Genomic DNA, 21,753 nt, shown 5'->3' on the forward strand with positions numbered 1-21,753 from the left:
GCCTTTCAAAGCATAGAAGGCATTTAGCTGGTATGGTAGGCTAGTGTCACTAGACAGCTTGTGGCTGGATTTCCCTTTGTAATCTGTGATAGTTTGCCACATCCGATGAACATCAGAGCCGGTGTAGTAGGATTCGATCTTAGTCCTGTATTGACACTTTGTCTTTTTGATGGTTCGTCGGAGGGCGTAGCAGGATTTGTTATAAATGTCCGGTTTAGTGTCCCACTCTTTGAAAGCGGCAGCTCTAGCCTTTAGCTCAGTGCGGATATTGCCTGTAATCCACGGTTTCTGGTTGGGATATGTACGTACGGTCACTGTGAGGACAATGTAGTCAATGGACTTACTAATGAAGCCATTGACTGAATACCATCGGATGAATCCTGGAACATATTCCAGTCTGTGCTAGCAAAACAGCCCTGTAGCTTAGCATCATCTTCATCTGACCACTTCCGACTTGAGCGTGACACTGATACTTCCTGTTTGAGTTTTGCTTGTCAGCAGGAATCAGGAAGATAGAGTTATGGTCAGATTTGCCAAATGGAGGGCGAGGGAAAGCTTTTGTAAGCGTCTCTGTGTGTGGGGTAAAGGTGATTTAGAGCTTTTTTCCCCTCTAGTTGCACAGGTAACATGCTATTAGAAATGAGGTAAAACTGATTTCAATGTATGTGTTTGTGTACACAGCAGGTTTCATTTCCTGATTTCCACCCTGTCACTCATTTCTCTTTGAAAATCGGCTTCCGCCAACACACCAGCCGTTGCCATGGCGCTACACAAATGTATTTTTGGGGAGAGGGAGGGGGAGCATCTTGCTTGACACATTCGCCCATTAGGAGGACCAATCCCCCTCTTCCTCCTCCATTGGCGTTTGCACAGCCGGTTGGTGTTTGTAAAGCCATCAAAGAGATTTAGCTCTCCTTATTTGTTTGAGCTTTGTCTCCACCACTCTCTCTCTAGCTCTCCCTCTCGCACACTGCTTACTAACCGCCATTGCTCTGTTTATCTCAAATGGTAAATCTCTCTCTCAGTAGTAGTAGCTGGGTGCAATGCGAATGGTCTGATGGGGAGGGGAGCGGGAGACACAGGGCCCAGACTCCAGGGGCAGGATGCCCAGTTAAGAAGTGACTAGCCAGGGTGCTTTGTGTCTCTCTCTCCCTGGTGCCCTCACAGACAGAGGGAGTGTGTGGCATGTGTGTGTGTGTGTGTGTGTGTTTATTGAGAAGGGCGAGGGGAGCGGGGCACCATTAGCTGGAACTGGAAAGGGACAAAATCACTGCAGATATATCAAGGTTACAACACAAATCCAAAACACTATGATACAATGCTAGAACCAGGGAAGAGAACAGTTATACAACCCGTATGTCCCTTTTTCTGATCCCTGAGGAGGACTTAGTGTGCCGGGGTTTGTTACAATGGCTTCTACAATCAACACATAAAACAACAATACAGCACATTCTGTAACTAGAATTCTGACACTGATCTCTTTGCTTCTGTGTTTCTCTCTCTCTCTCTTTCTCTCTCTGTGGCCGTCTGCCACACAGACAATTATGTCTTTGTCTTCTTCTCTACCTGTAATATCCTAACTCTCACCCCTCCTCTCCCTAAGGGTATGTCTCCCCTCTGTCAGACACTGAAACCGAGTTTACAATTTGCCTGGCAGACACGTATGCCGCACATCTCTCCTTCTCCAGACAGTCTGTGAAAGTGAAAAATAATGACTCTGAGAAACATTATAATGAGAAAAAGATGTATATATTTTGCATACAGAGGAAACAGATAAACAGATAATATTGACTCTATAACAACCAGAAATGACCAATGTCATACTGATATTACTAATGATACATGGCGTATGACTCAACATCATCACTACCATCATTGTCAGTATAATCAGGCCAGTTGGCCCAAACCATTGATGTAATTCCTGTCACATATATCTGGCTGAGGGTATAATGAAGATAATAGTTGAAATGTCACCCAATTCTTCTGACAATCCAGGGTGGCGTACAAAGTATGATGATACAGTCTCAGAGGAGAAAACTGTGGCATTTTGATATTTCTATGAGGAGAGAACCATCGAATGCTTTAGGGCTGTGGCGGCCACGGAATTTTGTCAGCAAATAACTGCTGGTCTCAAGGTAATTTACTGTAAATTAACACAAACATTTAGCATCTGCTGGCTTCCACACACAGGCTGCAAGCCACTAATGCAGACCTTTGGAACATCTACATTTTAAAAAGCCTAATAAATCCATGTATTACAGCCCACACCTTCACAATAAATCCAGTATTTATTTTAGACAGGTCTAAAGCAGCATGATACGAAGAAAATGTAGTCTATTTCAGAAGCAAAGAATAGCATACTGAGTTGTCCTTATGTTAGGTCCTGATCTGGATATGCCACATGGCTGTGAGCTACACTAGGTCATTTAGCAGACAAGATCTGCTTAGAATTCCGTGGCATTATTTTATAGTATGAAGAATACAATTGAACAAAGCTGAAAAAATATTATTATTTTCTCAAAACGATGAGGGAGAGCACACATGCGGATATTCTGATTTGAGCAGTTTAAAGAAATAGGTGTTCCTATATGCTTCATTTAGAGTTATTAATGTAACTTTAGTTGTTCTACAAACATTGGGTTTTTGTTTTGGTATTTAATACATTTTAAGGATGCATGATGCGACTCTAATGATGATTTGAAAAAGGCATGAGCTCTGCTTAGTTTTTTTGCGCAGACTGTACACAGTTTATTAGTCTCTGATTCACAATTTGACAAGTACTTGATAATCCCTCAAATTTCACAGTGGCATCCCCTTTGTGGCAGTAATGCATCCTAAAAAAAAATCCATGCCATTTGTCCATTCCTTTTGCGGCCGTTGGTCATTATGCCCTGGGCACCTCTCACTCACATGGCTCTCCATCACGTGATCGGGTCTTTCTCACAGGCTACAAGTGAAGACAGACACATCAGGGACGCAACTGCACGCCTCCTTATCCAATTCCCAGGTGCATATTGAAGATATTGAAAGAACTGTCCACATTTACTTTTCTTCAGCCAACAAGATGAGTAAGGCCTTAAACAGCAAAAACACTAGCCTATGTCAATCTACTATCCCCCAGAGTAAAAAAGTTGACCTATTCTACTCTGTGCAAAGAAATAAATATTCCAAACATAGTCTGGGACAGTTGTGGGATGCAATAGATAACACATTAATACAACCACAAAATGTTTTTATGCGATGTGGCTGACACAACAGATCAGAACATTTAGCTGAATTTTTTTTAATGAACTATTAGGCTATTTCTTCACAAGAACACAGTGGCCTACATCATTCCTAAATGGAAAAAGTTTGGAACCCCCAAAACGTTTCCTAAAGCTGGATGCCTGGCCAAACTGAGCAATCGGGTGAGAAGAGCCTTGGTCAGGGAGGTGACCAAGAACCCGATGGTCACTTGAACAGAGCTCCAGAGTTCCTCTGTGGAGATGGGAGAAACTTCCAGAAGGACAACCATCTCTGCAGAACTCCACCAATCAGGCCTTTATAGTAGAGTGGCCAGACGGAAGCCACTCCTCAGTAAAAGGCACGACAGCCTGCTTGGAGTTTGCCAAAAGGCCCTTAAAGGACTCAGACCATGAGAAGCAAGATTCTCTGGTCTGATGAAACCAAGATTGAAGTCTCTGGCCAGAATGCCAAGCGTCAAGTGTCTGGAGGAAACCTGTCTAAACCTGTTTTTGCTTCGTCATTATGCGGTATTAGGTGTATATTGATGAAGGGAAGAAACTATTTTAATACATTTTAGAATAAGGCTGTAACATAACAAAATGTGTAAAAAGTCAAGGGGTCTGAATACTTTCCAAATGCACTGTATTGCGCAAGTGAAGAGCAAAACTGGTTTCAAAACAAATAAAGCAACACCTCACTACACAACGCCTCTCGCCCATGTGACCTACTTGTTGTGTGGATGTACTGAGTGTGTAACTAATAGATGTGCGCACACACACTACATGTGTTTTTTTGTTGTGTCGGGATCCCAGTACAGTATATCCCAAAAGTGAGTACACCCCTCACATTTTTGTAAATATTTGAGTATATCTTTTCATGTAAAGTTGTTTGTTCAGATAACGCAATTCCTAACAGAGGATTGTGACAGTGAGTGACTCATTAATAAATGTCTGTAGGTTACAGTAAGTGTCTGAAAAGCCTCGGAAAAGACCTTGAGAGATTTCATTGAGATTTTTTGGGGTCCCCATTAGCGACAACTAGTCTTACAGTATATCACAAAAGTGAGTACACCCCTCACATGTTTGTAAATATTTGAGTATATCTTTTTATGTGACAACACTGAAGAAATGACAATTTGCTACAATGTAAAGTAGTGAGTGTACAGCTTGTATAACAGTGTAAATTTTCTGTCCCCTCAAAATAACTCAACACACAGCCATTAATGTCTAAACCGCTGGCAACAAAAGTGAGTACACCCCTAAGTGAAAATGTCCAAATTGGGCCCAATTAGCCATTTTCCCTCCCCGGTGTCATGTGACTCGTTAGTGTTACAAGGTCTCAGGTGTGAATGGGGAGTAGGTGTGTTAAATTTGGTGTCATCGCTCTCACACTCCCTCAAACTGACTGGTCACTGGAAGTTCAACATGGCACCTCATGGCAAAGAACTCTCTGAGGATCTGAAAAAAAGAATTGTTGCTCTACATAAAGATGGCCTGGGCTATAAGAAGATTGCCAAGACCCTGAAATTGAGCTGCAGCACGGTGGCCAAGACCATACAGCGGTTTAACTGGACAGGTTCCACTCAGACCAGGCCTCGCCATGGTCGACCAAAGAAGTTGAGTGCGCGTGCTCAGCGTCATATCCAGAGGTTGTCTTTGGGAAATAGATGTATGAGTGCTGCCAGCATTGCTGTAGAGGTTGAAGGGGGGTAGGTCAGCCTGTCAGTGCTCAGACCATACGCCGTACACTGCATCAAATTGGTCTGCATGGCTGTTGTCCCAGAAGGAAGCCTCTTCTCAAGATGATGCACAAGAAAGCCTGCAAACAGTTTGTTGAAGACAAGCAGACTAAGGACATGGATTACTGGAACCATGTCCTGTGGTCTGATGAGACAAAGATAAACTTATTTGGTTCAGATGGTGTCAAGCGTGTGTGGCAGCAACCAGGTGAGGAGTACAAAGAAAAGTGTGTCTTGCCTACAGTCAAGCATGGTGGTGAGAGTGTCATGGTCTGGGGCTGCATGAGTGCTGCCGGCACTGGGGAGCTACAGTTCATTTTTATTTTATTTATGTTATTTATTTCACCTTTATTTAACCAGGTAGGCAAGTTGAGAACAAGTTCTCATTTACAATTGCGACCTGGCCAAGATAAAGCAAAGCAGTTCGACACATACAACGACACAGAGTTACACATGGAGTAAAACAAACATACAGTCAATAATACAGTATAAATAAGTCTATATACGATGTGAGCAAATGAGGTGAGATAAGGGAGGTAAAGGCAAAAAGGCCATGGTGGCAAAGTAGCCAATAAACACTAACCAAAACAGCAATGGACAAGGCATATTGACATTAAGGAGAGGCATGCTCAGTCGAGTGATCAAAAGGGTCCAGTGAGTGGAGAGGTTGGTTGGGGGTCACGGCAATTTAGACAGCTAAATCGGTAGCAAGCTAGCATAGGAGCAAGCTAGCATAGAATGGAGGTCTGTTATTAGCCAACTCTTGCGTTCCGTCAGTAGATTAGTGGGTTTCTGTGTGGTAGAGGGGATTAATCCAAATCACACAACAACAACAAAAATAAAAACAATAGATATAGTTATAGAGGCCCAAGAAGAAAAATAAATAAAAATAAAATAAAAATTGTCCAATTGTCTATTCAGATAGCAGCCGATAAGATAGCCAACGGCTAGCAGGCCGCAGATGGGCGCCCAGGCAACGTTGCGCCGGAGGAGCCAGCCGGACAATTCCCTCGGGTAGACAACGTCGGCAGTCCAACTGTGAAGGCCCGGTGGGGCTCCGCGTAGGCAGCAAAACGGGTCCGGATAGGTGACTGCAGCCCAGGAGTGATTGATGGAACTCTTCAGCTGGCTAGCTCCGGAACAATTGATGTTAGCTCCGGAATCGACGAAAGCCGATAGTCACACGGATAGCAGAGTCGAAAGCCTTGGCCAGATCAATGAATATGGCTGCACAGTAATGTTTCTTATCGATGGCGGTTAAGATGACGTTTAGGACCTTGAGCGTGGCTGAGGTGCACCCATGACCAGCTCTGAAACCAGATTGCATAGCAGAGAAGGTATGTTGAGATTCGAGATGGTCGGTAATCTGTTTGTTGACTTGGCTTTCGAAGACCTTAGAAAGGCATGGTAGGCTAGATATAGGTCTGTAGCAGTTTGGGTCAAGAGTGTCCCCCCCTTTGAAGAGGGGGATGACCGCAGCTGCTTTCCAATCTTTGGGAATCTCAGACGACACGAAAGAGAGGTTGAACAGGCTAGTAATAGGGGTGGCAACAATTTCGGCAGATAATTTTAGAAAGAAAGGGTCCAGATTGTCTAGCCCGGCTGATTTGTAGGGGTCCAGATTTTGCAGCTCTTTCAGAACATCAGCTGAACGGATTTGGGAGAAGGAGAAATGGGGAAGGCTTGGGCGAGTTGCTGTGGGGGGGTGGAGTGCTGTTGACCGGGGTAGGAGTAGCCAGGTGGAAAGCATGGCCAGCCGTAGAAAAATGCTTATTGAAATTCTCAATTATGGTGGATTTATCAGTGGTGATAGTGTTTCCTATCTTCAGTGCAGTGCGCAGCTGGGAGGAGGTGTTCTTATTCTCCATGGACTTTACAGTGTCCCAGAACTTTTTTGAGTTAGTGTTGCAGGAAGCAAATTTCTGCTTGAAAAAGCTAGCCTTGGCTTTTCTAACTGCCTGTGTATAATGGTTTCTAGCATCCCTGAACAGCTGCATATCACGGGGGCTGTTCGATGCTAATGCAGAACGCCATAGGATGTTTTTGTGTTGGTTAAGGGCAGTCAGGTTTGGAGAGAACCAAGGGCTATATCTGTTCCTGGTTCTAAATTTCTTGAATGGGGCATGTTTATTTAAGATGGTTAGGAAGGCATTTAAAAAAAATATCCAGGCATCCTCTACTGACGGGATGAGATCAATATCCTTCCAGGATACCCCGGCCAGGTCGATTAGAAAGGCCTGCTCGCTGAAGTGTTTCAGGGAGCGTTTGACAGTGATGAGTGGAGGTCGTTTGACCGCTGACCGATTACGGATGCAGGCAATGAGGCAGTGATCGCTGAGATCTTGGTTGAAGACAGCAGAGGTGTATTTAGAGGGCAAGTTGGTTAGGATGATATCTATGAGGGTGCCCGTGTTTAAGGCTTTGGGGAGGTACCTGGTAGGTTCATTGATCATTTGTGTGAGATTGAGGGCATCAAGTTTAGATTGTAGGATGGCTGGGGTGTTAAGCATGTTCCAGTTTAGGTCGCCTAGCAGCACGAGCTCTGAAGATAGATGGGGGGCAATCAGTTTACATATGGTGTCCAGAGCACAGCTGGGGGCAGAGGGTGGTCTATAGCAGGCGGCAACGGTGAGAGACTTGTTTTTAGAGAGGTGGATTTTTAAAAGTAGAAGTTCAAATTGTTTGGGTACAGACCTGGATAGTAGGACAGAACTCTGCAGGCTATCTTTGCAGTAGATTGCAACACCGCCACCTTTGGCAGTTCTATCTTGTCTGAAAGGTTGTAGTTTGGGATTAAAATTTCTGAATTTTTGGTGGTCTTCCTAAGCCAGGATTCAGACACAGCTAGAACATCCGGGTTGGCAGAGTGTGCTAAAGCAGTGAATAGAACAAACTTAGGGAGGAGGCTTCTAATGTTAACATGCATGAAACCAAGGCTATTACGATTACAGAAGTCGTCAAAAGAGAGAGCCTGGGGAATAAGAGTGGAGCTAGGCACTGCAGGGCCTGGATTCACCTCTACATCGCCAGAGGAACAGAGGAGAAGTAGAATAAGGGTACGGCTAAAAGCAATAAGAATTGGTCGTCTAGAATGTCTGGAACAGAGAGTAAAAGGAGGTTTCTGGGGGCGATAAAATAGCATCAACGTATAATGTACAGACAAAGGTATGGTAGGATGTGAATACAGTGGAGGTAAACCTAGGTATTGAGTGATGAAGAGAGCGATATTGTCTCTAGAAACATCATTGAAACCAGGAGATGTCATTGCATGTGTGGGTGGTGGAACTAATAGGTTGGATAAGGTATAGTGAGCAGGAAGAGGCTCTACAGTGAAATAAGCCAATAAACACTAACCAGAACAGCAATGGACAAGGCATATTGACATTAAGGAGAGGCATGCTTAGTCGAGTGATCAAAAGGGTCCAGTGAGTAGAAAGGTTGGTTGGGGGTCACGGCGATTTAGACAGCTAGCCAGGCCATCGGTAGCAAGCTAGCATAGGATAGAGGTCTGTTATTAGCCACCTCTTGCGTTCCGTCAGTAGATTAGTGGGGTTCCGTGTGGTAGAGGGGATTAATACAAATCACACAACAAAAAAAAACAATAGATATAGTTATAGAGGCCCAAGAAGAAGAAAAAAGAAAAAAAAGAAAAAATAAATAATATTTAAAATAAATAAATTGTCCGATTGTCTATTCAGAAGACAGCTAACGGTTAGCGGGCCGCAGATTTGGCGTTCAGGTAACGTCGCGACGGAGCTGCGATAACTCCTTCGGGTAGATAACGTCGGCAGTCCAGTTGTGAAGGCCCGGTGGGGCTCCGCGTAGGCAGTAAAACGGGTCCGGATAGGTGATTGTAGCCCAGGAGTGATTGATGGAACTCTTCAGCTGGCTAGCTCCGGAATAATTGATGTTTGCTCCGGAATCGACGAAAGCCGATAGTCACACGGATAGCAGCTAGCTAGCTGTAAGATCCAGGTATGAATGTCCAGAGTTAGCGGTTGAAATCCAGGGACATGGAGAGAAAAATTGGTCCAGGATGGTCCGAGCCGTGCTGTACAAAACTGGCGATAGATTTTCGAGCTAAAGGATAGCTGATGACCACAAACCGTGGTTAGCTGAATACTAACGATTAGCCAGTAAAGAAGCTAACTAGCTTCTGATTAGCTTCTGGCTAGCTCCTGGCTAGCTTCTGGCTAGTTTCTGGCTAGCTTCTGGCTAGTTTCTGGCTAGCTTCTTGGAGGATTACAGATTTGAGGTAAATAATACTTTTTTTATAAATATAAATTGGTGAGGCGGGTTGCAGGAGAGTGTTTTGAAGATGAGTTTATGGAAAATTAGAAAATATATATAAAAAGGTATGTGAAAAAAAAGTGATATATATATATATACGGGACACGACAAGACGAGGACAAAAGACGTCTGAACTGCTATGCCATCTTGGAACTGTATGAATTATGGGGGGTGAAAGACTCCCTCTCTTATTTGGAAAGGGTTTAGCTAGACCCACTATTTATTTGCAAACAGGTATAAACAGGTGCTGTGAATTAAACAAAGAGGCATACCACTGTATCCTCTGAACATAAAATTCCACCAACAGGTCCAGTCTTTGCTGTGTATCTTATTCTCCCACTCCCAGGATGTCCTGACAGCATTCTCTCTCAGAATAAGACTACAACTCCCCCTGTTTTCAACAGCACCTGTGATGCTTTGGGATTTCACAGCGGCCATTTCCCTTCCTGTACAGCTACAGTCATTCAGTTTCTATTGAGATAGTCAAAACTATTTATACCTGTACAAAAATTTACACTTCACTAAAATTAAGGCCAGTCCAATTCAACATAAAGCAGTATGGATATTCCAAAGATAATGTGATGTTTGTGATTGTGAATCAAGTCTCCCCAAAGACCGCCGAACTAGGCCACATGGAAACGCCTAGGAGCATTGTGTTGTGTAATCCACTAGGGGGCACAACAGCACAGTGAGCAAGTGTCTCCTTTCCTCCTGGTTCTAGAATGTTGTTATTCCTTATCGTTGTGTGCGTGTCAGATTATGTAAAACACCAAATGAGGTTCCTCCTCTTTTATACCCTCCAGCATCATTTAAAAAAAAAACATTATTATAGACCCACTCTGCTGCTACATCTAGAGGGTTTAACCTTGCCCCATTTTTTCTATATTGATCTGATAGCTATTTTAAAATGGTAATCTCTCCATCTGCGTCCTGCCATTGCAGTTGAGGAAATAGCTAGCTAGATCGAAGGTTAATGTAGTGTGGTAGACTACCTCTACATTCATAGTTAAAGTGGTTTTGTTTCTCCTTGCACACTCACAAAACAGCCATAGCCATATGTCCTTTCATGTCAATTTGTTTCACTCCAACTACACTACTTTTGGGAGTGTTCTATTAGATACAGACCTGCATCCTGCCTACACGTGTCAAAGAAGTGCCCTATAAGCTAATTACTAAGCTCACGGCACTGGGTCTGAACTCCTCCCTGTGCAACTGGGTCCTGGACTTCCTGACGGGCCACCCCCACATGGGGAAGGTAGGCAACATCACCTCCTCAACACTGACCCTCAACACGGGGGCCCCATAAGGGTGCTTCCTTAGTCCCCTCCTTTATTCCCTGTATACCCACGACTGCGTGGCCTCACATAGTTCCAAATCCATCATCAAGTTTGCTGACAACACTACAGTAGTAGGCCTGACTACCAACAACAACGAGACAGCCTACAGAGAGGCTCACAGCCTGGTATGGCAACTCCCTCAACAGTCTTGACTCTTGCCTCCACCCCAATGGAAATGTATTTAATCATCACTGCCACAGTTAATATGTATATATTTTTTTATTTATTTAACTAAGCAAGTCAGAACAAATTCTTATTTACAATGACTGCCTACCCCGGACGACACTGGGCCAATTGTGTGCCGCCCTATGCGACTCCCAATCACAGCCGGATGTGATACAGCCTGGATTTGAACCAGGGACTGTAGTGACGCCTCTTGCATTGAGATGCAGTGCCTTAACCGCTGTGCCTCTCGGGAGCTCTATAATATAGTGCTATTTCTAGTTTTTTTTATTACAATTTTAGTTATTTTATTTCACTTAGTCCTGCATGTTGGAGCTTGAAGCCTAAGATAATCACAACTGCAACCCTGTACATGTGACTATTAAACACTGAATCTGAGGGAGAATCACCATAGAAGCACCAGTACTGTACTGTGTTACAGTGCTGTTTCCCGTGGGAAGGTTTCCCTCTGGTGGTCACAAGGTGTACAACAAACCCCCTCTCAGGATGGGATAATATCGCTATCATTACCACCAGCCATAGTGATTAACTGCATTTATTGTAACACATGGTCAGGTGCTGCTTGGGAAACCAATTAATTGAGTGCTGCTGCTCCCTTCTGGTAGAATGATGACAACTCACTCTGCACCATTCAATAACATTGTCATAGACAGGATACAACACCATGAAATACAACAGGGCCTATTTTACTAGTATGCAGGTGGTCAAAATGATCATCAAGGCATCAAAGTGTAGTCATGGCTGGCGCTGTGTAGTCATGGCTGGGACTGTGTAGTCATGGCTGGGACTGTGTCTTGACTGTGTGTATTGTATATGATCATAACATTTAAGAAGTTTATGAGTGAATGGTGAGACACCTGCCAGAATAAGCATCTAACATTTCAGATCACACACAGTGACAGAGGCTGACACTGCTATCATCATCATCATCATCATCAATGGCATCATCAGCCAGGCTCTCCAGTAATAGGCCATGATTCTGAGTCCGTCCGTCCTTCAGTCACTCTGTAAAGCAGATGGCATCATAGTAGAATAGATAATGTAGCTATCAGACCCAGAAGCCATAGTTCATTTAAAATAATTATTGTACACCACCACCAGTATCTACCAGATCAAAACTTCTAGTACCAGCAGTGTCCATTTCCACATGATGGCAATTGTATCTCCTAGTCCCCCCAGTCCAACTCCCCTGGTCAGGGTCAGGCCAGTCTGACAGCGCCCAGGAAAGTGGAGTCTCCATCCAGAGAAACTTTGGCTGTAGAGCGAGGGATCAACAGCTCCACACTGTCCCCGACCTCCAGCTTCACTATACCTATAGAGAACACAGTTAACACACTCAGAAACAGCACACAAACACACGCATGCACACACACAAATGTGCACACACCCACAAAGACAGACTCACCCCCTGTGTAACAGGTGTTGTATGGGTAGACAGGGTTCATGTTCTGGATACAGCGGAACAATGTGACATGCTGAGCTTCATCTCCCACCACGTTCCTCTTCTTCCTGATCACCACATGACCCATGGCAAAGGTCGTATCCATGTAGTACACCTGCATGGGGGAGGGGTGATAGTTACTGTTGGGTTTTTGAGCCATTGTGAACACTATTGAAGTACACCTGGATAGGGGGAGAGTTAGGACTTGTGAGCGGTCTATGTGATACACCTATTTTCCACCTGAAGGAGACTGGCTCTCACCTGACTGTAGACAAAGTAGTATCCCTCCTCTCTGACCAGGATGCTGTCGCTCTCTGCCTCCAGGGCGGAGCCTCTTCTAAGCCCCGCCTGCCAGGGGATCCCTGTGTAAGGCTCCAGCGCAAACTCTGCACAACACCAGAACACAACATCTAAACATGCTGAACTACCTAGCCTCAGACTGTACGTCCTTCAATCAACTTAAGTATTTCTTGTAAAAAAGAAAAAAGTGTCTGACTGCATTTCCAGGTTCAGTACCTTTCTGGAATGTTTTCCTGTTGCTATCTGCCAGCATCTGTAGACAAGGCTGAGACACTAGCGGAAGGGGAGGACAGAGGAACAGTTTTGCATTGATTCAATAACCTCACCATGTACACGATTAGTTATTTATAGTCAGAGAGAGAGGAGAGGAGAGTGAGCGAGAGAGTGCGCAAGATTATAAACATGAAACTTTGCAGCTGGCCAGAAATAACTCAGTTCAGTGTTCAAATGTTCAAAGCAACAGACCCGTTTCACAGAATATGAGCTAAAAATAGCACAGCATTGACACCGACAAAGTGTTATATGAGAGAAAAGTAATGTCCACAACTCTAGTATGCTCCCATGGTGATTTAATCAAACGCACCATAAGACAAGGTTTTGCTACGAGGTGAATCTTCGTCAGGTTAAATCACCATGGGATCATACCAGAGTTGCGGACATTACTTTTTTTCTTTGAAACGTTCTTCTGTCCTGCACCAGAGAAGTTTGATGTGCATGTTTTTCTTTTTTCTAACTTGCTATATGACCCACTTCAACATGTCAAAAAGACACAAACAGTCCCACTGAATAGCATTGTTAGTCTTGCCTGAGTTCTCAGTTCCTGTGCCCACACTCCTCTTCCTGACGAAAGATAGCCCAGGCTGGGGGTCAGGGGGGTGTGGATGGTCTGGGCTGCTTCTTCTGGCTCTGCTGCTCATCTGCTGCAGTGTCTGGGTAATGCATCAGAAACTGAAAGTTACTTTCGTAACCCGGGTTCTCTGATAATGAGTGACATGTCTTACAATGAGGGAGTTCGAGTAACTGCAACGAGCTATCGGCCTGTGACATAAACAAGCAAAAGCAGTGAACTCCCTTCTCAAATTGCAACAAGCTCTCACAGTCTCATGTCAGAAGACATTTATCCATGTTTCTCAAAAGTCAAATTTCAAAGTTTTTCGAAAGTCAAATTTCTAAATGTTTGGATACTTCTCTGTATCGTTCCAAGGTTAAGTTTAGGCATTAACTCAGAATTCTTACGGTTAGGCATGAACTCTGAATGATTAGGGTTAAGGTTTGGGATAAGCTTAAAACAAAATGATCAAAAACAACTCTCTAGCACTGGATTCGAACATGCAACATTTAGAACCAGAGGTAGATGCTTGTAATCATCCACAACACCCAGGCCAGGGCAATTCCAGTCCTCGGGGGCCTGATTGATGTCACACTCTCCTCATCCCCAGCAAACACACCTGATTTAAACTAATTGCATGTTTAACTGAAGATCATGATTAGTTGATTATTGGAGTCAGGTGTGTTTGAGGTCTTGGCTGATTTATTACAGTGAATTATAAGTGAAATAATCTGTCTGTAAACAATTGTTGGAAAACTGACTTGTGTCATGAACAAAGTAGATGTCCTAACCGACTTGCCAAAACTATAGTTTGTTAAAAATACATTTGTGGAATGGTTGAAAAACTAGTTAAAGACTCCAACCTAAGTGTATGTAAACCTCTGACTTCAACTGTATATTATGTATGTATGTATATTACAGACCACAGCATCAGATATGAACGTGTAAACGTCTTACCTCTCCATGCCTAGCCTCTTGTTGCTCCTCTCTCCTACGGAAGACCTCTGACCGGAGCTCCTCAACTTCGGCCCTAAGGGCCAGCAGGTGGTACAGAGACAGAGCAGAGAGAGACGAGGAGGTGACCGCTGCCAGAGTCAGCAGCAGGACCAGCCAGGACAGCCTCCGACCTCCAGACTCCTGCCTGGAAGCAGGTCTACCACCCTCGGGATTTGGACCTGCAGATGCCATCACAGGGCCCAGACAGCCTCCTCTGTAGTCAAACAGGCTGCATGACCTGCCTTCTGAATCAAATCACATTTATTTATCACATGTGCCGAATATAACAAATGTAGACCTTACGTGAAATAATTACTTACAAGCCCTTAACCAGTTGAAGAAATAGAGTGAAAAAATATTTACTAAATAAACAAAAGTATAAAATCGAATAAATAACTAGAAAATGACCTAACAATAACGAGGCTATATACAGGGGGCACCGCTACCGTGTCAATGTGCAGGGGTACAGGTTAGTCGAGGTAATTAGTAAAGTGACTACGCATAGATAAACAGTGAGTAGCAGCAATGTAAAAACAAAAGGAGGGAGGGGGTTTGGGGGTCTCCTCTTGGGTTAGTAATCCTGGATCTTTAGCCTTTAGTTAATGTTTCTCTCTCCGGTCTTACCTTCTCTCCTGTCTCAGTGTCTGCACCCTGTACTGTAATGTTGTATAAGGAAGGGTAGAACAGCAGCTTCCCTCCTCTGTTCCGCTTGATTAACCACACTCAGAACTTCCTGCTCTGATGACGGCCCAGCCAAACCACTCTCCCTCACTTTTTACCAGTCTACACACCATCCATCCTCCTCACTCTAAACGACAAACTCTGCCTGCTCCATCCACATTAGTCTGAAAGGGCACAGCAGGGGTGAGACATCGGATCCAGATTAAAGTCACAGCTGATATGCCAAGCTTTAAAACGTGTCAAAACACACAATGTGGCATGGAAGAGGAAAGGGTACAAATATGATGACTCTTAGATGGCTCAGTAAATAAGGAAGTGCAGAAATCACCCTTGCTTCTTAAAAACCTGCATAGCAAAACTAAACTGCATTACCAAAAAGTATTTGCAGCCAACATCTTTCAGGGAATGTGGAACCAGACATTTTACAGACAAAAACATGTGTCTAAACATTACACAGACAGTTTAGCAGAATATTGGGTTTATTCAGTTATTGCATGTTACTGTACAGAGAATAGAAAGTGAGTGTGTACATAGAAAAGAATAATGAATATAAAAAAAACATCAACACTAGAGTAGGGAAATGAGTGCAATGGTTGTTTTCCTAAACTGAATGGATGAACATTACAAATTCAGTTAATGAAAAGGTACAGAGCGCTCAACTACAATACCCATAAGCCTCCGGTTCAGAGAAGAGTGAACATTCATCACCATCATCATGCATTTAGTGCTTCAACATATCAGTATGTCAACATATGAACACTTCAGTACATCAATAATACCCATGCATCCTTCTCTCCTGCATATTGTCAGCTTCCACACCATTCTGAGAAGCATTAACAATCAGATAACTGTACAAAGGCTATTTTACACAATGCCAGTGCAAACATGTAGAATAGCAATTGCTTTGAGACAAAACATTCAGTTCGATTTGAAATGATTTCACAATGGGACCTCGTCGGTGGTTGGTAATCAGGCAGGGCCAAAGATTCTATCAGCAACGTTTTTGAAAAAAAGTCCCACACCTATCAACTCGATCAACAACTTTGGTGGGAGTCTGGGCCAATTCCAGTCAATTCAGAAATTGCATTGCACTCTTAGGATGTCTAACCATGTCCAAGTTATCTTACAGTAATTTAAATGAAATGGGTATTGACTCCCACTGTTTATGGCACATTGCCAGGTCATTGTCTACAGGTGTGTGTAACTGACAGGGTCTGATTGTGACAGCACAGCAACACGCTCCACTCACACACATTTTGATATGGCAGCAAGCCAGTCAGTTCCTGCCATTGAAATATTTTGGCAGTCTACTCTCAGAGACGGTAGACTGGTACTACAAGGTCTATAAACACAAATGCATCAACACAGACTCAGTAAAGTGTTTGTCCATCATACACACACAAGCCAACCACTGCAGACAAAGCATGCACCCCTTGTTGGGTTACAAAACATCCCACATAACGCTATATAATGCTGGGGATCTCACACTGTACAGAGTTTCTCTTCATGTAAAGCACACTGGTCAACTCACATCCACACTGACTACACATTCAGTAGGTAATTGCCTATATATTGTAAAATAAGTGCCCTATATAAAAGTTAAAACAGTTAAAACCAGAAACGTCACCAACACTGAGACTGTTTCATCTCACTGTGATGGAGAGTTTAGTCTGAAGTTAGACTCTAGAGCCAACATGTCTGCTGATGCTGAGTGTCTCTGTTTGTTGTGTCAGAATGGCTTCAATACTGTAAAACTGCACTGCAGCATGCTGCACTGAGACTGAGAGCAGGGTCATATTCATTAGAGCACACCGTAGCAAAACATTTTACAACGGACAACTAAACATTAGCGTTTTTTTTTGGACATGTTTCATTACGTTTCCTTTTGTTTGGTGCCTAATGAACAGGACCCAGCACAGTAAGAGTTTATTATTGTCTAGCTCACAAGCACACCTGGATCAACTTGTCAACAAGCCCTCAATGAGCAGTGTTTTCCAAGGCTACAACACAAATGTGTACTGTTGGGGGTACTCAAGGACCACAGTTGGGAAACACTGGTCTAGCTCACCTTCAGTCCCTGGGAGACATGCAGGAAAGGTTAATTAGCTTGTAAAAAGCACTCCAAGAGGATAAAGCCATTTCTCCACAAGAGCTATAGGGTGAGATGAGACACGAGCCTACTTGAAGGAACAATTATGTTGAGAAGAATAGATTAACACAAATAATAATACAACTTAGTCCCACTCGAGTCTCAAGGCAATAACACAGGGATCAGAATTCAATCATTACACACCCAACACACACACACTATCTAACCAGAGCCTGTGTGTACCTGGCTCACAGGAAGTATAAAGTAGAGCCAGGTGTTTTTTCAGGCCATGCTATTTGGGAGAGTGCACTTAGATTTTTAATAGTGTGCAGAACATTGCAGATAGATGAGTATTTTACAGACAGACACAGCTCACGTCATGATCTGAAGTTCACATCCAACTGAAAGCCCTGGTGTGGCCGACCAAGATAAAGGGTCATGGGTAAACTATGCAAAGAGTTGACAAACAGTTCCGGCCACATCTGAGTTTATATTTATTGTCAGAGAACATAAGAACGGGACCTTTGCAGAAAAGGAATATAATCAAGGGATTTATAACAAAATCAGTTTGATAGTGAAACTTGCAGTTTGTGCATGCAGCTTTTCAACGTGCCACAGTCTACAGAGAACCAATATGGTACAGCCCACATGGTAATCTACCGACTGATATGAACATGATTTTATATTATGAAGCCTTTAAGATCCTCACACATTTAACTTTAAACAGCGTGTCCTGAAATAGCATAGATTATGTAAAAAAAATGTTAAATGCCAAGATCTTGGGTCTTACGTCATTACAACAGGCAAGACTTTTATTGAATTTGTGAAAAGCTATCATATTTGTCAAACATTTCTTATTGAGTTACTGAAATGCTATTATGCTAATCAAACATTTTTATTGATTTACTGAAATTCTGTTATGTTCTTTGTAAAAACCTGTGGTTGTGTTGTGTCTGACAGTATGAACATGGTTGTGTGTATGGTGTGTGTGTAAGCCATTCAAAGGCCATAAAAAGTACATATTCACCCATGCATTCATAGTTCAAACACAAAAGCATTTCCATGTTAATCATCCCCCCACATCAAACACTGTCCCCCTCCATATATACTCCCCAATTGTTTGATCTGGTACAATTACACCAACAGAATAAGATAATAAAAACCAAACCTCCCAAAAAACATAGAAATCTACATTCTCTCTAACCTGACCCTAGTAGTTGAGCCCAGTTTACTTCTGTTCATTCAAATGGAGGAGTCAATACCCACTCTCCTGTATCCTACCATCACACTAACTCCATGACCTGGTCCAGGAACAACCCATAACCCACAATAAGTACTTAAAGTAGATCATAAAGAACTGGACAGGTATAAGCAATATGGTAGTGGTTGGCTGCACCTTGCCCTAGCTTTTCCATTTTGCTTATTAGACTTATTCAATCATTTCCAATCTACACAACTGTATAGGGAGTATGGAATGCAGGGTTTTCTCTAGACCAGACAGTCTTCCTCCCTCCCCACTAGACTAGATGATGGTGACGCTGGCAGTGGACTGGACTCTCTCCTCGTGGGCGTGGCTCTTCATCAGGTCCTTGACAAACTGCTCGAGAGCGGCGAAGTAGCCCTGGCACTGCCACGTGTCGTTGTGCGTGCCCTCTGGGAAGATGGCCAGCCGTTTAGTCCGCGCCGGCGACAGCTCGTACAGCTGCTTCATCATGACAGGTGGGATGAGCTGGTCTGACAGGCCTGACACGAACAGCGAGGGCATCCGGCACAGCGCCACCTGTCTGTAGGACAAGAACTGGTTCCGGTAGCACAACAAGGGCAGCAGCCTCATGGGCAAGAAGGAGAAGAGTGTGGCGGCCATGTGGGGGATGCTGAGGAAGGTGTTCTCCACCACGATGGCCGCCACGCGGTGAGGGTTGGCCGAGGCCAGGCGTACTGCCACCGCCCCCCCGAGAGAGCGGCCGAACAGCATCACTTTGGTCTTGTCTAGGTCGGGCCGGGTCATCACGTAGTCCAGCGTGGCCTGGGCGTCCAGGTACAGGCCATCCTCACTGGGCTCACCTTCGCTCTTCCCATACCCCCGGTAGTCCACCAGCACCACGTTGGCCTTCAGGTTCACCAGCATCAGGAGCGCGTTGGGCACCCGGTGCCCGATGTTGCCCGCATTGCCGTGGAAATAGAGAATGGTGGGTGGGGCCGTGGAGCAGGGGTTAGATGCATTGCCGGGGGCGACCCCAGGGTTGCCCAGGCTGTCTCCACCAGTGTAGCGGAGCAAGATAAGATTGAGGCGCACGCCGTCCTTGGTGTGGATGTAGACGTTCTCATGGGGGATGCCTGTGGGCATGGGCACGTACAGACGGGAGGAGGAGGGCTGGTCGGGGAAGTAGAGCAGCACATCCTGGAACTTGTAAAGGATGCCAGCCACCGAGGCCAGGATGAGAGCCAGGAGGAAGAAGCCTCCAAAGAGGTGGAAGGTGAGGATAAGGGCCAGGAGGGAGACGCGACAGGCACCCCAGGACCAGGAGGCCAAGGCCAGGGCACAGCGCTCCACCGAGCCCCACAGCCTCCACGGCTTCTCCATGGCACAGAGAAGACACACAGGATCACACCACCACACACACCCTGTGCAGAGAGAGAGGAGGAAGTGGATTGGGGGAAGGGGAGTGGGGGAGAAGAAATTGAAAGCCGTGACTCATGCACTGCACTAGACGACACCACTTGAGGTTCTTCACCTCTCACAATTTACAGCTCAGCCAGCCTACCACAGGTGGTAACAAGGTCGTTAAATAAATAATGTAAACCTTAGAGATGAGAGACACCAGTGGACCCAAACACACACAAAAAATGACACTATCAATCAGCCGATATGCTGCCTGGCCTCAATGTTAAAGCATGCGTGTCTTTGGAACAATGCCAGTCTCAGTGGTGGTTAAACTGGAGAATTAGGCTGAAGGCTTTTCGCCCTTGGGCCATTAACATTGGACTATATGAGAGCAGAGAGTACTTTCCCCGCATCATTCCAATGTTTGGCCTTAATCTGCCAGGCCATTAACCGGATTAGAACCAAACGCGCCTCAGTTACACAAAACCTGGTTGCTACTGCGAATCAGCACCACTGTGAATTGGTTGGCAAATATGAGACAGGTCTTTCACCATACAAAATATGGTATGGTTGGTTCTAATGCACATCTGAATAAATAATTGTAATAGAACACAGATCTGCTGATAAATTCCCTCCATGTCACATAAGAGATGGTGTTTTAGAGCTGAAAACACTCGAGGCATGACATGCCAAACTGCCAAATGGATCAAATATGGAATGCAGCCTTGTCGACATCATTGTCAGACAAGTTGTCAATATAAACAATTCATGACATGTAGTTGTCAACAACAAAGACTATTTGAACATTTAGTTAACTATTTACTACACTGTAAATTAACTTGAAAAGGGGCGGCTAGTGGTAACCAGGCAGTGCATACAGAAACGTTAGCTAGCTAACAATAACTATGTAAAAGTCACCAAGTTGACAAGTTTGCAAATGTGTATGCACCGAAATGCTACATTACTTTGGCTAGCAAGCAAGCAAGCATGCAGCTCATCTCTGTGTAAACTACGATTTGCAATTCACAGTGGAAAATGCCAGTTAGCTAGCCACATAATTAGCCACCTTGTTGTTGGCTAACAACCTAGCAACAATTTGGCACGTATAGCTAGCGAGCTACACACTTACCTCTCTCTCATAATTTTTCGATTCAACTGCATGCAGCGAGGTAAACAAATTGCATAATAAACGCAGTCAATGTCATTCGGTCCAGAAGCTCACACAAAATGTATATTCAGATATGAGCGACTATAAATAAACAACCCGGCAGGCAACCTAATGCAGTTATGTAGCTAGCTACTTCCTGTATAGTGTTTCTTCACTCGTGTCACTTCGATAAATTCCGTGTAGAACGTGGCAAACAAAGAACAAGGTTCCACATTAACTTAAACTTGCAAAAAAACAGATGTAGTTCCACTGGTCTCCACTAGATGGTAATGTGTGAATATGGCTTTTGCTGGCCAAGGCCCACTGAGTGATGCAAAACTGGAGCGTCTCACAGTAATCCATGGTCCATTGTAACAGGCATAAATAAGATGAACAAATGAGCAGACATGTATTTAGAAAAATGCAAAACCTCTAAATTATGGCAAAGTAAGTGAAAACCTCTGTTCAGTTATTATTTTCATAAAACATTGTAGAAAATCAGTAGTGCTATCAACTGCAAGGTTGAGAAACAAATAAAATAGCTAGTGACTGATGGTGATAAAGCAGAATCATGGGACCCCCGTGGAAGTTGAAAATATTTTAAACAGAATGTGTCAGCACTAAAACGTTGTCGGAATATCTCATGATAGGACAGGATACAGTCAAAAGTTTTAACACACCTACTCATTGCAGGGTTTTTCTTTATTTGTACTATTTTCTACATTGTAGAAAAATAGTGAAGACTTCAAAACGATGAAATAACACATATAGAATCATGTAGTAACCCAAAAAAGTGTTAAACAATTTAAAATATATTTTATATTTGAGATTCTTCAAAGTAGACGGCCTTTGCCTTGACAACAGTTTTGTACACGCTTGACATTCTCTCAAT

The 21,753-nt window shown here is 43.9% G+C and overlaps 2 protein-coding genes across 2 annotated transcripts; both read right to left on the bottom strand.

The window, feature by feature from the left end:
* Positions 1–10,794: 10,794 nt before the first annotated feature.
* Positions 10,795–15,012, bottom strand: tnfsf13b (tumor necrosis factor (ligand) superfamily, member 13b). The gene is given in 7 exon segments (NM_001124564.1): positions 10,795–12,085; positions 12,179–12,329; positions 12,476–12,600; positions 12,731–12,787; positions 13,320–13,443; positions 14,301–14,584; positions 14,964–15,012. Coding segments are annotated over 6 exon segments (801 nt in total). The 5' UTR covers positions 14,532–14,584; positions 14,964–15,012; the 3' UTR covers positions 10,795–11,972.
* Positions 15,013–15,481: 469 nt separating this feature from the next.
* Positions 15,482–21,070, bottom strand: LOC110501608 (protein ABHD13). Its single transcript, XM_021579292.3, has 2 exons — positions 20,844–21,070; positions 15,482–19,734 (listed from the first exon to the last, which is right to left on the bottom strand). Exon 2 carries the CDS (start codon positions 19,691–19,693, stop codon positions 18,632–18,634), a length of 1,062 nt encoding a protein of 353 aa, XP_021434967.2. The 5' UTR covers positions 19,694–19,734; positions 20,844–21,070; the 3' UTR covers positions 15,482–18,631.
* Positions 21,071–21,753: the final 683 nt, after the last annotated feature.

Source organism: Oncorhynchus mykiss, chromosome 22 (assembly GCF_057628025.1).
Source record: "Oncorhynchus mykiss isolate SJ-2025 chromosome 22, ASM5762802v1, whole genome shotgun sequence".
NCBI lineage: Eukaryota > Metazoa > Chordata > Actinopteri > Salmoniformes > Salmonidae > Oncorhynchus > Oncorhynchus mykiss.

Bases quoted from the DNA above. Each gene is read 5' to 3' on its own strand.
- LOC110501608 (XM_021579292.3), bottom strand. From the start codon at position 19,693: ATGGAGAAGCCGTGGAGGCTGTGGGGCTCGGTGGAGCGCTGTGCCCTG.